The 12,761-nt window shown below is 48.9% G+C and overlaps 2 protein-coding genes across 2 annotated transcripts in view; both read left to right on the top strand.

The window, feature by feature from the left end:
- The window catches only part of NUP133 (nucleoporin 133), a 62,775-nt gene extending 60,779 nt beyond the window's left edge, over positions 1-1,996 (top strand). Inside the window, exon 22 of the mRNA XM_017526493.2 lies at positions 1,276-1,996. Coding sequence (XP_017381982.1) covers positions 1,276-1,412 — 137 coding nt within the window. The 3' untranslated portion in view covers positions 1,413-1,996. The remainder of the gene's footprint in view (positions 1-1,275) is intronic.
- A 7,696-nt stretch (positions 1,997-9,692) lies between these two features.
- On the top strand, positions 9,693-12,539 carry ACTA1 (actin alpha 1, skeletal muscle). The gene is made up of 7 exons (XM_017526492.2): positions 9,693-9,800; positions 10,666-10,806; positions 10,912-11,236; positions 11,342-11,503; positions 11,588-11,779; positions 11,886-12,067; positions 12,146-12,539. Exons 2-7 carry the CDS (start codon positions 10,678-10,680, stop codon positions 12,287-12,289), a joined length of 1,134 nt encoding a protein of 377 aa, XP_017381981.1. The 5' UTR covers positions 9,693-9,800; positions 10,666-10,677; the 3' UTR covers positions 12,290-12,539.
- Positions 12,540-12,761: the final 222 nt, after the last annotated feature.

The raw sequence follows: 12,761 nt of genomic DNA, 5'->3' as shown, positions 1-12,761 counted from the left end.
TTTTTGAGATGGAGTTTCGCTCTTGTTACCCAGGCTGGAGTGCAATGGCGCGATCTCGGTTCACCGCAACTTCTGCCTCCTGGGTTCAGGCAATTCTCCTGCCTCAGCCTCCTGAGTATTTAAACAAAAATATAGGCAGGTGTAGTGGCTCACACTTTGGGAGGACAAAGTGGGAGGATCACTTGAGCCCAGTAGTTCAAGACCAGCCAGAGCAACATAGGGAGATCCTGTCTTTTTTTTAAAAAAAGTTGGGGGTTGGGGGTGGCTTACGCCTGTAATCCCAGCAGTTTGGGAGGCGGAGGCAGCGGATCACCTGAGGTCAGGAGTTCGAGACCAGCCTGGCCAACATGGTGAAACACCGTTTCTACTAAAGTACAAAAAATTAGTGGGGCACTGTGGGATGTGCCTGTAATCCCAGTTACTGAGGAGGCTGAGGCAGGAGAATCGCTTGAACCCAGGAGGCAGAGGTTGCTGTAAGCTGAGATTACGCCATTGCACTCCAGCCTGGCCAGCAGAGCGAGACTCCATCTCCAAAAAAAAGAACCAAAAGTGTTAGATGAGATAATGAGATAAACACATACCAAAGAGAAAAAAAAAATAAAAATAACCAAAAAATGATGCAAGGCCCTTTGAGGATTTTTTTTTAAACCAGTATTTGATTTTGAAAATCTTATGGTAATGTAACAAATTATAAAATATTGTTGGCCTATTAATTTGAAATTTTTCATCTAGTTTTCTCTATTTGTCAAATGAGAAAATCGTATATACTTGTTTGTACCTACACAGCTCTCAATCCATTTAGTTCATGTTCACTGGCTTTTCAGCTCTATGGATGAATCATTTGTGAAAAAATTATTCTTTTGCCTATCTAATTTTAGATTTATACTGTAATACATTTTGAGATACTATAGCTAACATTCATAACAGGGTTTCTACTAAATTATTCCTTAAATAGGGGGTCATATAAGTGTTTGAAATATTTGTTTTCAAGCTTGGGAATACATGAAAACATTTCAGATCTTCTTAAAACACTTTAAATAGAATGGCTATTTTGACCACTGGAAGGAAAAACAGGCAGCGTCTGTGAAGAACATCACATTGTTAGACTTGAAAGTATGTTTGACAGATGGAAGGAATTTGGAAGAGAATATTTCCCAACAGCCAAGTGACGTTATATTTTAAATAGAAGCACAGGTGTTTTTGTCATGAATCATCTTAATTCATTTGAGAGCTTTATAATAATTGAAAAATGACTTTCTGTGTTTGTGTTTATAGGCATTCAGCTCAGTGAGTACTTACCGGAAGTGAAAGACCTGCTACAAGCGGATCAGCTTGGACACTTAAAGTCCAATCCTTACTTCGAGTTTGTTTTGAAAGCAAATTATGAATATTATGTTCAGGGACAAATATAACTTTTTCTAAAAATGACCATTATTTATGAAATTTGTATGTCCTTATAAAAATTTTTGGCCTTAAACAGGTCAAGTTTGTACAATTTTATAACACATATAGCTGAGTTTTTGTGCTTTATACATAGGAAGCTAATATGAAACAGTTATGTAACTGGAATTTTGGTTTTCAGTTATGCGATTTGTTTTTTCCACCTGAAATGTGTCAGTTGTTGTGCTCGGTGCTCTTCGTTTTTACTCTGATGTGGTCCCGGGTTCTGGAGTTTTTGTCCTGGTTCTAGCTACTCACATGCACAAATCACTTCTAGGCCTCAGTTTCTGTGACTCTGAAAATTACTTGATTGCACTAGCTTGTCTCTAAAATTGCTGTGACTGCAGATACTGTGCACCATAGAGAATCTAGAGTGGTATCTATTTCAGTTAGGGCTAATGGGAAATGTACAGCAAGATAAATGTCAACTTTTGCTGATTTATGAAGACGAAAAACCGAAGCAGAGTGGGTCTAACTCATGTGAGTTTGATAACTAATGAACTCATTGGGAGCTTTTTAAACTTTTCTATATAAATAAAGAGTATTAATGAAAGTATTTTAGTGAATGAAACATTTATGTGGTTTTCTAACCTATCTGTAAATTACTGTTGGTGAGAAGTTTAGTTCTGATCTTTCAGTATGAGGATTCAGTCAGCCTCGTGTATTTTCAGAATGACTTTCATGAATTCCGACTATACACACAGTCTGCCTAGCTAGTCAAAAGCATGAATGATACTAGAAACCATTATAGGTTTTCCTAATGTGGCAGTTGATGTGACGAAAAGGCACCGTTCTCACAGAGCTTTGTCCTGACCAGTGTCATTGCTCACTCAGTGTTTTATCTGGCTTTTAAATAAAGGCCAGAGCCTGGACAGGGAGTTTGCTGGCATGTCCACGCTTTGGCCCAGTCAAATGCCCACTAACCAGCTTGCTCCAACAGCTGAAAAGGTCAGAAGTTAAACGTGGTGAAGAGTCCTGTTCCTGGATTCACAGAGTCCAGCATCAAGCCCTCTCTCCCAGCAGGCTGCAAGGCCAGCCCTTGAGTATGTTTGCAAGAGCAGGTTAATGGAGCTGTTTGTAAAATCAAAGGGAAGAAATTAGCAGCCTGGTCTTTTTCTCTTTGTAGCTTGCGTGTTAGGATAGCATGAGGGTCTGGGTTAGGAACATGTTGGAAGATACTAAGAGAAGTTAGGAACAGCAGCTTGTCAGATGGCCAGTAAGAAACCACTGAGTACTTGTATTGTAAGATGAGGCTTTGTTTTTACATGGATGTCAGCTGTCAGTGTTCACGTCTCACCTGTAGGACCCTATCTGGTGATAATGTGTTCTGGGTCACACAGGCTCCCACCATCTTCGTGTGCTGCTGCACACCTAATGATTCCTGTGTATGAGAAGGTACCACAGGGAAGCCAAACTGATCATGCCTCAGACCCCACAGATTGTCTGGATGTAAAACGACTGCTCTTATGGTGTGAAGTAGAGTCATCTTATTTCTAGGGAATTTAAAGCTCAGTCTCTTTGTATCTTGTAGTTAGTAGCTATAGCACCCAAATGGTTGAGATTTTTAAACATTATTTTAACAGTAAAAATGAAATTAAGACCTAGGATTTTGAATAATTTTTTTCTCTAGAATTTTAAAAATTGGTTTCACAACATAGTCTTCATCAAAGAATTATTATTATTATTATTATTTTTTTTTTTTTTTTGAGACAGAGTTTCGCTCTTGTTACCCAGGCTGGAGTGCAATGGCGCGATCTCGGCTCACCGCAACCTCCGCCTCCTGGGTTCAGGCAATTCTCCTGCCTCAGCCTCCTGAGTAGCTGGGATTACAGGCACGTGCCACCATGCCCAGCTAATTTTTTGTATTTTTAGTAGAGACGGGGTTTCATCATGTTGACCAGGATGGTCTCGATCTCTTGACCTCGTGATCCACCCGCCTCGGCCTCCCAAAGTGCTGGGATTACAGGCTTGAGCCACCGCGCCCGGCCCAGAATTATTTTTTTATATAAATCAAGTAGCAGATAATTACACAGGTGCCATGTGACATATTTTCTTTGAAAGAGATACTTTATTGACTTGGAAGAGGTTTGTGATCACACCTGTGTTTAAGTGCTGCTCTGAGAGTCCAGCGTGGGACCTGGATAAAATACAAGAGAAAAATGTTGTTTTTGATGGTAAGCAGAGGAGAGTGTGTGCAGGCATGGGTAGTGGCTTTTCTTAGAGGATTCTTGAACATATTGGTGTCAAGGATTGTGGCAGAGCTGGAAATACATGGTAAACCTTGCTCAACTTCTGAGTGAGGTAAAGGCTACTGACACCTCTCTTTGAGGGTTTTCATTTTTAATGATTGAACTGTGTTTCTATTTTTTTACTTTAGGGTCTGAATTGTAATTTTCCTAACACATCACCCACCTACATCCTACGCACCTGGACATTTTGAGGCTCACTACAGAAACAGTGTAGCCCCACCTGCCTGTTCCTGACATTCTATCCTGAGAATGCCTGAAAAGAAAATATATACACCCATGTGAACAAATCCATTCATTAAAAGCCAACATACATTAAAAAATAATAATAATACTGGATCAGGCATGGTGGTTCACACCTGTAATCCTAGCACTTGGGGAAGCCAAGATGGGAGGATTGCTTGAGCTTAGAAGTTCACAACCAGCTTGGGCAACATAGCAAGACCCTGTCTGTCCTGAAAAAAAAAAAATACAAAAATTAGGCGTGGTGATGTGTGCCTGTAGTCCCAGCTACTTAGGAAGCTAAGCTGGGAGGATCACCTGAACCTCGGAATTTGTGACTACAGAGAGCCATGATCACACCACTGCACTCCAGCCTGGGTGGCAGATTAAGACCCTGTGTCAAATAACATGTAATTCTAAATTTTAAGAAAAACACTGTAGGAAAAATAGACCTCTATAATCCTACCAGCCAGAAATAACTTTAGTCACCATTATGAAATATATCTTAGAATGGTTTTGACTATATATGCTTTTTCATTTTGTGACTTACTTTACTCATGGGAGATACTGTGAACATTTATCTGTATCCTTAATCCAGTGTTTCTTGACCTTTGTTTTAATGATCACTCCTCCTGGGGAGCCTTTTAGACAGTTTTTCCTAATCACCTCCCACCCCAACGAAAGTGTAATCTTTATTTATTTATTTAGAAATAGAGTCTTGCTCTGTCACCCAGGCTGGAATGCAGTGGTGCAGTCTCAGCTCACTGGAATCTCCGCCTCCTGGGTTCAAGCGATTCTCCTGCCTCAGCCTCCTGAGTAGCTGGGATTACAGGCACCAGCCACCATGCCTGGCTAATTTTTGTGTTTTTAGTAGAGACAGGGTTGCACCATGTCATTCAGGCTGCTCTTAAACTCCTGGCCTCAGGTGATCCACCCTCCTTGGCCTCCCAAAGTGCTAGGATTACAGGCATGAGCCACCGCATTTGGCCAACTATCTTTTAAATATACTGTGGCTTTGGAAGCCACAAATTACTGTTTTGTTTTGTTTTTTTTTTTTTTTTTTGAGACGGAGTTTCGCTCTTGTTACCCAGGCTGGAGTGCAATGGCGTGATCTCGGCTCACCGCAACCTCCGCCTCCTGGGTTCAGGCAATTCTCCTGCCTCAGCCTCCTGAGTAGCTGGGATTACAGGCACGTGCCACCATGCCCAGCTAATTTTTTGTATTTTTAGTAGAGACGGGGTTTCACCATGTTGACCAGGATGGTCTCGATCTCTTGACCTCGTGATCCACCCGCCTCGGCCTCCCAAAGTGCTGGGATTACAGGCTTGAGCCACCGCGCCCGGCCTCACAAATTACTGTTTTATCTGAATTTTTTTCAATACCTAAGAACCAAGTTTTCCCCCTTTGAGAATGCCGATCTAAAATACTCTTCGGAATACAATTTATTTAATGACCGTGTAATACTTTATCATGGCAGAACCATAATTAATGTAACAGCCCTTACCCTCTTGATGTATCTCACTCACTGTTTCTTAAAAATTAAGACACATGGGTTGAGTGGTTTGTTTTGTTATTTGCCATTTTAAATGCTAGAATAAATCTTTGTACAAAAGTCTGTGCCCTCCAAATACGGTGAGCATGACACTGACTCTCCCTGCTCAGTTGCAGTGACATTGATGTGTGTGTCCTGAGCAGGCCAGTGACCTCTAACGTTCTTTACTCACCTTTTCTGCCACCACACTGTGTGCAGCTGCCCCAAGCCCTTAGTCATTGGAAGCAAGACATGGCACCGTGTGCTGAATGTTTCGTATCTCTCAGGTACTCGCCTGGTTTATTTGTTTTTGTTTTTGTTTTTTTTGTTTGAGACGGAGTCTTGCTCTGTTTCCAGGCTGGAGTGCAGTGGCATAGTCTCAGCTCACTGCAACCTCTGCCTCCTGGGTTCAAGCGATTTCCTGCCTCAGCAGCCCGAATAGCTGGGATTACAGGTGCATGCCACCACGCCCGGCCAATTTTTTTGTATTTTTAGTAGAGACCAGGTTTCACTATGTTGGCCAGGCTGGTCTCAAACTCCTGACCTCAAGTGATCTGCCTGCCTCTGCCTCCCGAAGTGCTGGGATTACAGGCGTGAGCCACTGCCTCCAGTTCTCACCTAGCTTTAATCCTTAAAACAGTCTTCAAAACAGGAGTATCGTGAATTGAGAATGCTTTCTGGAAAGTGACTTGTCCAAGATTACATAGCCAGTCAATGGAGAAGGTAAATGCAGCTCTGCTTGATTCCAGAATGGAAGCTGCTAACCAGTTCATGAAATTCTGAGTATAAAGGAGGTTGGAGAGGGAGCACTGCTCCAATGAATCATCAGGTTCTTAGAGGTGGCCATGAGGGCAAAAACCACCAGCTTCAGGAGGAAGAAAAAGTGGAAAATTCAAGTCCTTTCTTTAACTGTCAGCAGTTGATCCAACCTTTTCTTTTTTTTTTTTCTTTTTTTTTTTTTTTTGAGACAGAGTCTCTGTCGCCTAAGCTGGAGTGCAGTGGTGGGATCTTGGTTCACTGCAACCTCCGCCTCCCAGGCTCAAGTGATTCTCCTGGCTCAGCCTCCCAAGTAGCTGGGATTACAGGTGTATGCCACCACGCCTGGCTAATTTTTGTATTTTTAGTAGAGACAGGGTTTCGCCATGTTGGCCAAGCTGGTCTTGAACTCCTGACCTCAAATGATCCACCTTCATCAGCCTCCCAAAGTGCTGGGATTACAGGCATGAGCCACCATGCCCAGCCAACTCGACCTTTTAAAGTAGCTTGTGAGGAGAATGTGTCTGTCTTGTTTGCCCCATCCCTGGAATGTCTCTTAACTGAGTGGCCAGCCAGCCCCTCAAAGCTGAGTTTCTGGGGAAGCCATGACTTTTTGTGTCAGGATGTCTGTGGCTCATTGTTGGAAAAGATTCCTTGAGGGTCTGTTGTTTCGAACTGTACCCAGTGTTGGGGAAGGTTGGAGAGAGGCAGCCCAAGCCCGTCTCCTCCACTGGCTGCTGTGGAACCTGGGGTGTGTTTTAGCTCATTAAGCCTCAGTTTTCTTTAAAATAAAAAACTGGAATGAATAATACCTATCTTATTTACCTTAAGATAGTTAAAAGTTTAATTAAAACATGAAAGCATATTACGAAGTGTTTTCCCAATTCCTGTTTAAATTGATAGGAAACAGTAGGGAAGATGGACTGAGCAAGATTGGTGTGTGGAGTGTTGAGGGCACTATTGGAGAGAAGGGAAGTGTGAACACACTGGCGCGGTGGTAGCAGAAGCGCCCCATCAGGGTATGAAGAGCTGAGGCTGCACCTGAAAACTTAGAAGCAGGAACTCCCTGTCTAGCATACCCTACATGGCTGGCCTTTATTTAGTGACAATTCTCAAAAGGCTGTGCAGGGCACCACTGCGCTCCCCCTAAACGTACATGTTTGGAGACATGGCTCTGCCTCCCACTCATTCAGCCTATTCTCTAAGCCAATGAGAGTGCAGCAAGACAAGAATGAGACTGAGGGTGGCCTGTGGTGACCTGGCAGGGACTATTTAACCAGCCACAAATCATTGGGCAGGGAGCAGATGTCTGGACTGGCCACCTCAGGGCCCATCTCCCACAGTTTGCCGTACTAGCAGGCCTCTGTTTGCTTGCGAGTGTTTTTATTCACGGTCAGCTTTTAGTGTGAGTTTGAGTATAACAGACTGAGCTTAGAAAAGCTTGCTGCGAGGAAAGGTAAGAGATGAACTGAGCAAGAGTTTTGAAAAATAGTGACAATCCCATTCTCCTTTGGAATGCCAGCAAACACTGAGGTATCCAATGTACGGCAGCACGTCTCCTGAACGCAAGGCCCAAACGGGAGCTAATCCCCTTACATTACAAGTAGCTCATTTGCCAGGTGTTTTTTTCTAGTATCTCCACTACTCGCGGACACAGGAGGACACGGAATATTGAAAATGAAATACAGTTCTGTCAATTATTCACTTATTCTCCAAAATAGAAGAACCAAATATGAAATCATAGGAGCGTTTATACGCACCAATAGGCCCTATACTAACCAAACTCCTTATTTTTCAATTGACTAATCGTTTTTAGGAAGGTAGTAATTTATTTACTAAAATATTTTTGTTAATACTTGTTTATTTTTAGAAGGAGCCGCGGTGATGCAGGCTGCAGAGAAGGGTCACATATGCTTCTATCCCCCTTTTAGAGAATCCACACCTGTCCCAGTTGCTGAGTTCCGCTACCAAATGTGAAATTGCAACTATTTTGGGAGCACTTAAACACATCAGAAAAATGAGTGATTCTGTTCTGGCCCACACCACGTCACTGATGTACCCCCTTAAAGCATGCCACTGATTTCATCACAAAAGACTGCTCCTCCACAAGGTTAGAACTGTCCTTGACTTAGGGAAGAAGAGAGAGAGAGAGACAGGCACCAACTGGGTAACCTCTGCTGACCCCCCACCACCACTCCACTTTACCATAAGTAGCTCCAAATCCTTCTAGAAAATCTGAAAGGCATAGCCCCATATATCAGTGATATAAATAGAACCTGCAGGCTGTGGTAGGTGATGACTCCAAGGTGGACTGGGAGGCCGCCCGGCCTTGGCAGACATCATCCTCTAAATATAAAGATGAGTTTGTTCAGTCTTTGCAGAAGGAAAATCTGCTACCCATCCTAGAGTGCAGCGTCCTTGTCCTCTTTATTGGGAGGAAGGACCAGCAAAGCCTCAACTAGGAAGAGCCCCTCACCCATCTCCACCTCCTACGGTTGTGACCCTTGTGTTTCAGCCCCAGGAGAGGGACACACATAGCACCACCAAAGAGGTTGGGGGAGGACCTCAGCCCACCAAACCCTGGGGCCAGTGCGTCCTAGAGGAGGGGAACCCCAACTCCTTCACTCCCTTTAGGAGACCCAAGAGCAATACGCGTCCCTGAGGCGGACAGCTCTGTGTGCCCAGGCTCTGCGCCTGACAGTGTCAGAGCTACTGTTCAGGCCTGTCCCCGGGAGCCCCAGCGCCTCCTCCCCAGCGCTCCACCCTCGCCTCCCCCCCGCCGCCAGTTGTCTGTCCGGTGACAGCTGCGCGCCCTCCGGCTGCTTGTGGCCCTCTCTGCAGTGGGGGAAGGGGTCGGCGTGGCTCAGCTTTTTGGATTCAGGGAGCTGGGAGGGGAGGGAAGAGAGAAATGGAGTTCCAGGGACGTAAGGGGGAGGGAGTTCGCCTTCCTTCCCTGCCTGAGGCTCAGGAGTGACTGCTTCTCCAATCCTCCCAAGCCCCCCACTCCACATGTCACCCTCTTCCCGATAGTCGCAAGTGGGAGTTTGGGGATCTGAGCAAAGAACCCGAAGAAGAGTTGAAATATTGGAGGTCAGCAGTCCCGCACCTTCCCGAGTGCCCACGGCGCTCAGAGTGGACATGGGTGGGGAGGCTTTTGGGACAGGGGCGGTTCCCGGAGAGCAGGAGCACACATGAACCCACTCGTGCACGCGGTGACCCTCGCCCCACCTCATCCCCTCCAGCGGGCAACTGGGTCGGGTCAGGAGGGGCAAACCCGCTAGGGAGACACTCCATATACGGCCCGGCCCGCGTTACCTGGGACTGGGCCAACCCACTCCTTCTTTGGTCAACGCAGGGGATCCGGGCGGGGGCCCAGGCCGCGAACCGGCCGAGGGAGGGGGCCCTAGTGCCCAACACCCAAATATGGCTCGAGAAGGGCAGCGACATTCCTGCGGGGTGGCGAGGAGGGAGAGTCCTCGGGCTATATAAAACCTGAGCAGAGGGACAATCGGCCACTGCAGCGGACAGCGCCGAGCGAAGCCTCGCTTCCCTCCCGCGGCGACCGGGGCCCGAGCCGAGAGTAGCAGTTGTAGCTACCTGCCCAGGTAGGGCGGAAGTTGGGAGGGGGCAAGGGGACAGGGCATTACCGAGGGGAACCCGAAGGACTCCGGAGCAGAACCCAGTCGGCTCACCTGGTCAGCCTCAGGCCTGCGCCCTGCGCACTGTGCCTCGTTCCCGGAGCCACACGAGCTTTAAACAAGAGACAAGACAATCGGCCTCTGGAAATTGGACGTCTCCTAATTTTTTTTCTAGCCCCTCTTGGTTGCTTTACCTGGCATGTAGGATGTTCCTAGGGAGATAGACGGTTTTACTTTAGTTGTCTCCTAGGCAGTTCTCTTCCAAACTAGCGCTAGAGCTAATGAGCAGCCAGGGCCACCTCCTCTGGGTTTCCAGCAGGCAAAAGGCCCTTATTGAGTTTGAAATATGGTAGGGTTCCTAACAGGCCACTATTCCCTGCATGAGGTGCCAACCCTTTCCCATGGGCCTCTCCTTCCACTCTCAGCCTGGCCCAGCGAGCAGGCAGTGCCCAGGCCTTATCCCCCTAGGTGACAGATATGGTCAGGGAGGCTCAGAGAGGATGGGCACTAGCGTCCAGCTCTTGGAGCAGGTGTCAAGCAGGGAAGGCAGGTCTTGGGGGACTTGTTCCCCTGGCTGTGCAGGGCAGAGGGCTTCTCAGTGTGGTCTCACGATGCTGTGCCCCTTTTCCTGGTGCAGAACAGCCCTTAGTCAGGGGACAAAGCTCGGGAAGAGACCCCCTGGTGGCCGCCCTGGCAGAATTTGAGTGGCTCGACAGGGGATGTCCCTAGGTTCCTAGGGAGCGAGGATGTTGGGGCCGGCCAGGCCTACCTGCGCCGCTGAGGCTTCTGCGCTGCTGCCCCGCGCCTCTTCACGGTCTCCCTGTCCTTGCAGAAACTAGACACCATGTGCGACGAAGACGAGACTACCGCCCTCGTGTGCGACAATGGCTCCGGCCTGGTGAAAGCCGGCTTCGCCGGCGATGACGCCCCTAGGGCCGTGTTCCCGTCCATCGTGGGCCGCCCACGACACCAGGTCAGGCTGCCCCTCCGCAGAGGGAACCGGACACGGGTCCCCGCATAATCCAGCCAGTGCCACCCGGAGCGGCGTTAACGGGTGCATGGTGTCTCCGCTCCGCAGGGCGTCATGGTCGGTATGGGTCAGAAAGATTCCTACGTAGGTGACGAGGCTCAGAGCAAGAGAGGTATCCTGACCCTGAAGTACCCTATTGAGCACGGCATCATCACCAACTGGGACGACATGGAGAAGATCTGGCACCATACCTTCTACAACGAGCTCCGTGTGGCTCCCGAGGAGCACCCCACCCTGCTCACCGAGGCCCCCCTCAACCCCAAGGCCAACCGCGAGAAGATGACCCAGATCATGTTTGAGACCTTCAACGTGCCCGCCATGTATGTAGCCATCCAGGCCGTGCTGTCCCTCTACGCCTCCGGCAGGACCACCGGTGAGTGACCGCGGCACCCAGGCCCCTCTCCCGCCTCCACCCCCGCCCCTAGCGTCCAGCCCCGGCCTCGCCCCAAGCCGCTCACTCTCTGCCTTGCGCGCACAGGCATCGTGCTGGACTCCGGTGACGGTGTAACCCACAACGTGCCCATCTATGAGGGCTATGCGCTGCCGCACGCCATCATGCGCCTGGACCTGGCGGGCCGCGACCTCACCGACTACCTGATGAAGATCCTCACTGAGCGCGGCTACTCTTTCGTGACTACAGGTGCGCGGCGCCCCGGCACCCCAGGCGGGAGGGCCGGCGGCGGGCGCTGAGTGAGGGCTCCTCTCCTGCTTCTGCTCTCCGCAGCTGAACGCGAGATCGTGCGCGATATCAAGGAGAAGCTGTGTTACGTGGCCCTGGACTTCGAGAACGAGATGGCGACGGCCGCCTCCTCTTCCTCCCTGGAAAAGAGCTACGAGCTGCCAGACGGGCAGGTCATCACCATCGGCAACGAGCGCTTCCGCTGCCCGGAGACGCTCTTCCAGCCCTCCTTCATCGGTGAGCCCCGCGCGCCCGAGCCCGCGCCAAGGGCCCCCAGACCCCCGGCCCCGCGGGCCCCGGGCGCCCCGAGCTCCCGCTCACGCTTCCCCCTCGCGGCCCCCAGGTATGGAGTCGGCGGGCATTCATGAGACCACCTACAACAGCATCATGAAGTGCGACATCGACATCAGGAAGGACCTATATGCCAACAACGTCATGTCGGGGGGCACCACGATGTACCCCGGGATCGCTGACCGCATGCAGAAAGAGATCACCGCGCTGGCCCCCAGCACCATGAAGATCAAGGTGGGCGGCGGCCTCCGCGGGCTGCCGGCGGGGTGGGCTCCAGGGTGAGGTCTCCCCACCTCACGCGCTGTTTTGCAGATCATCGCCCCGCCGGAGCGCAAGTACTCGGTGTGGATCGGCGGCTCCATCCTGGCCTCGCTGTCCACCTTCCAGCAGATGTGGATCACCAAGCAGGAGTACGACGAGGCCGGCCCCTCCATCGTCCACCGCAAATGCTTCTAGACGCACTCCACCTCCAGCGCGCGACTTCTCAGGACGACGAATCTGCTCAATGGGCGGCTGAACTCCAGCCACTCTGCAGTCACTTTCTTTGTAACAACTTCCGTTGCTGCCATCGTAAACTGACACAGTGTTTATAACGTGTACATACATTAACTTATTACCTCATTTTGTTATTTTTCGAAACAAAGCCCTGTGGAAGGAAATGGCAAACTAGAAGAAGCATTAAAGTCATTCTGTTAAGCTGAGTAAAGTGGTTGTGTTTATTTGCTTGGGGTGGGGGGAAGGGAGTGGAGCAGGAAGAGGGATTCCCATCCCCTACATCCTCTGAAATCACTTTTCACAATACCCCAAATGAATGAGCTCCTTGGAAGACAAAAGTAACACTTCCCACGCTCCTTTGCCGGATTCCCCTCTGGATCAGATCCATTCCAGATCACCGGCGGCTGGTGGTGGCCTGACCTGCCCCTCTGAG

The sequence above is a fragment of the Cebus imitator genome, unplaced genomic scaffold, assembly GCF_001604975.1.
Source record: "Cebus imitator isolate Cc_AM_T3 unplaced genomic scaffold, Cebus_imitator-1.0 Scaffold42, whole genome shotgun sequence".
In the NCBI taxonomy this organism is placed as follows: domain Eukaryota; kingdom Metazoa; phylum Chordata; class Mammalia; order Primates; family Cebidae; genus Cebus; species Cebus imitator.
This window is presented reverse-complemented; position numbering and strand designations above follow the sequence as displayed.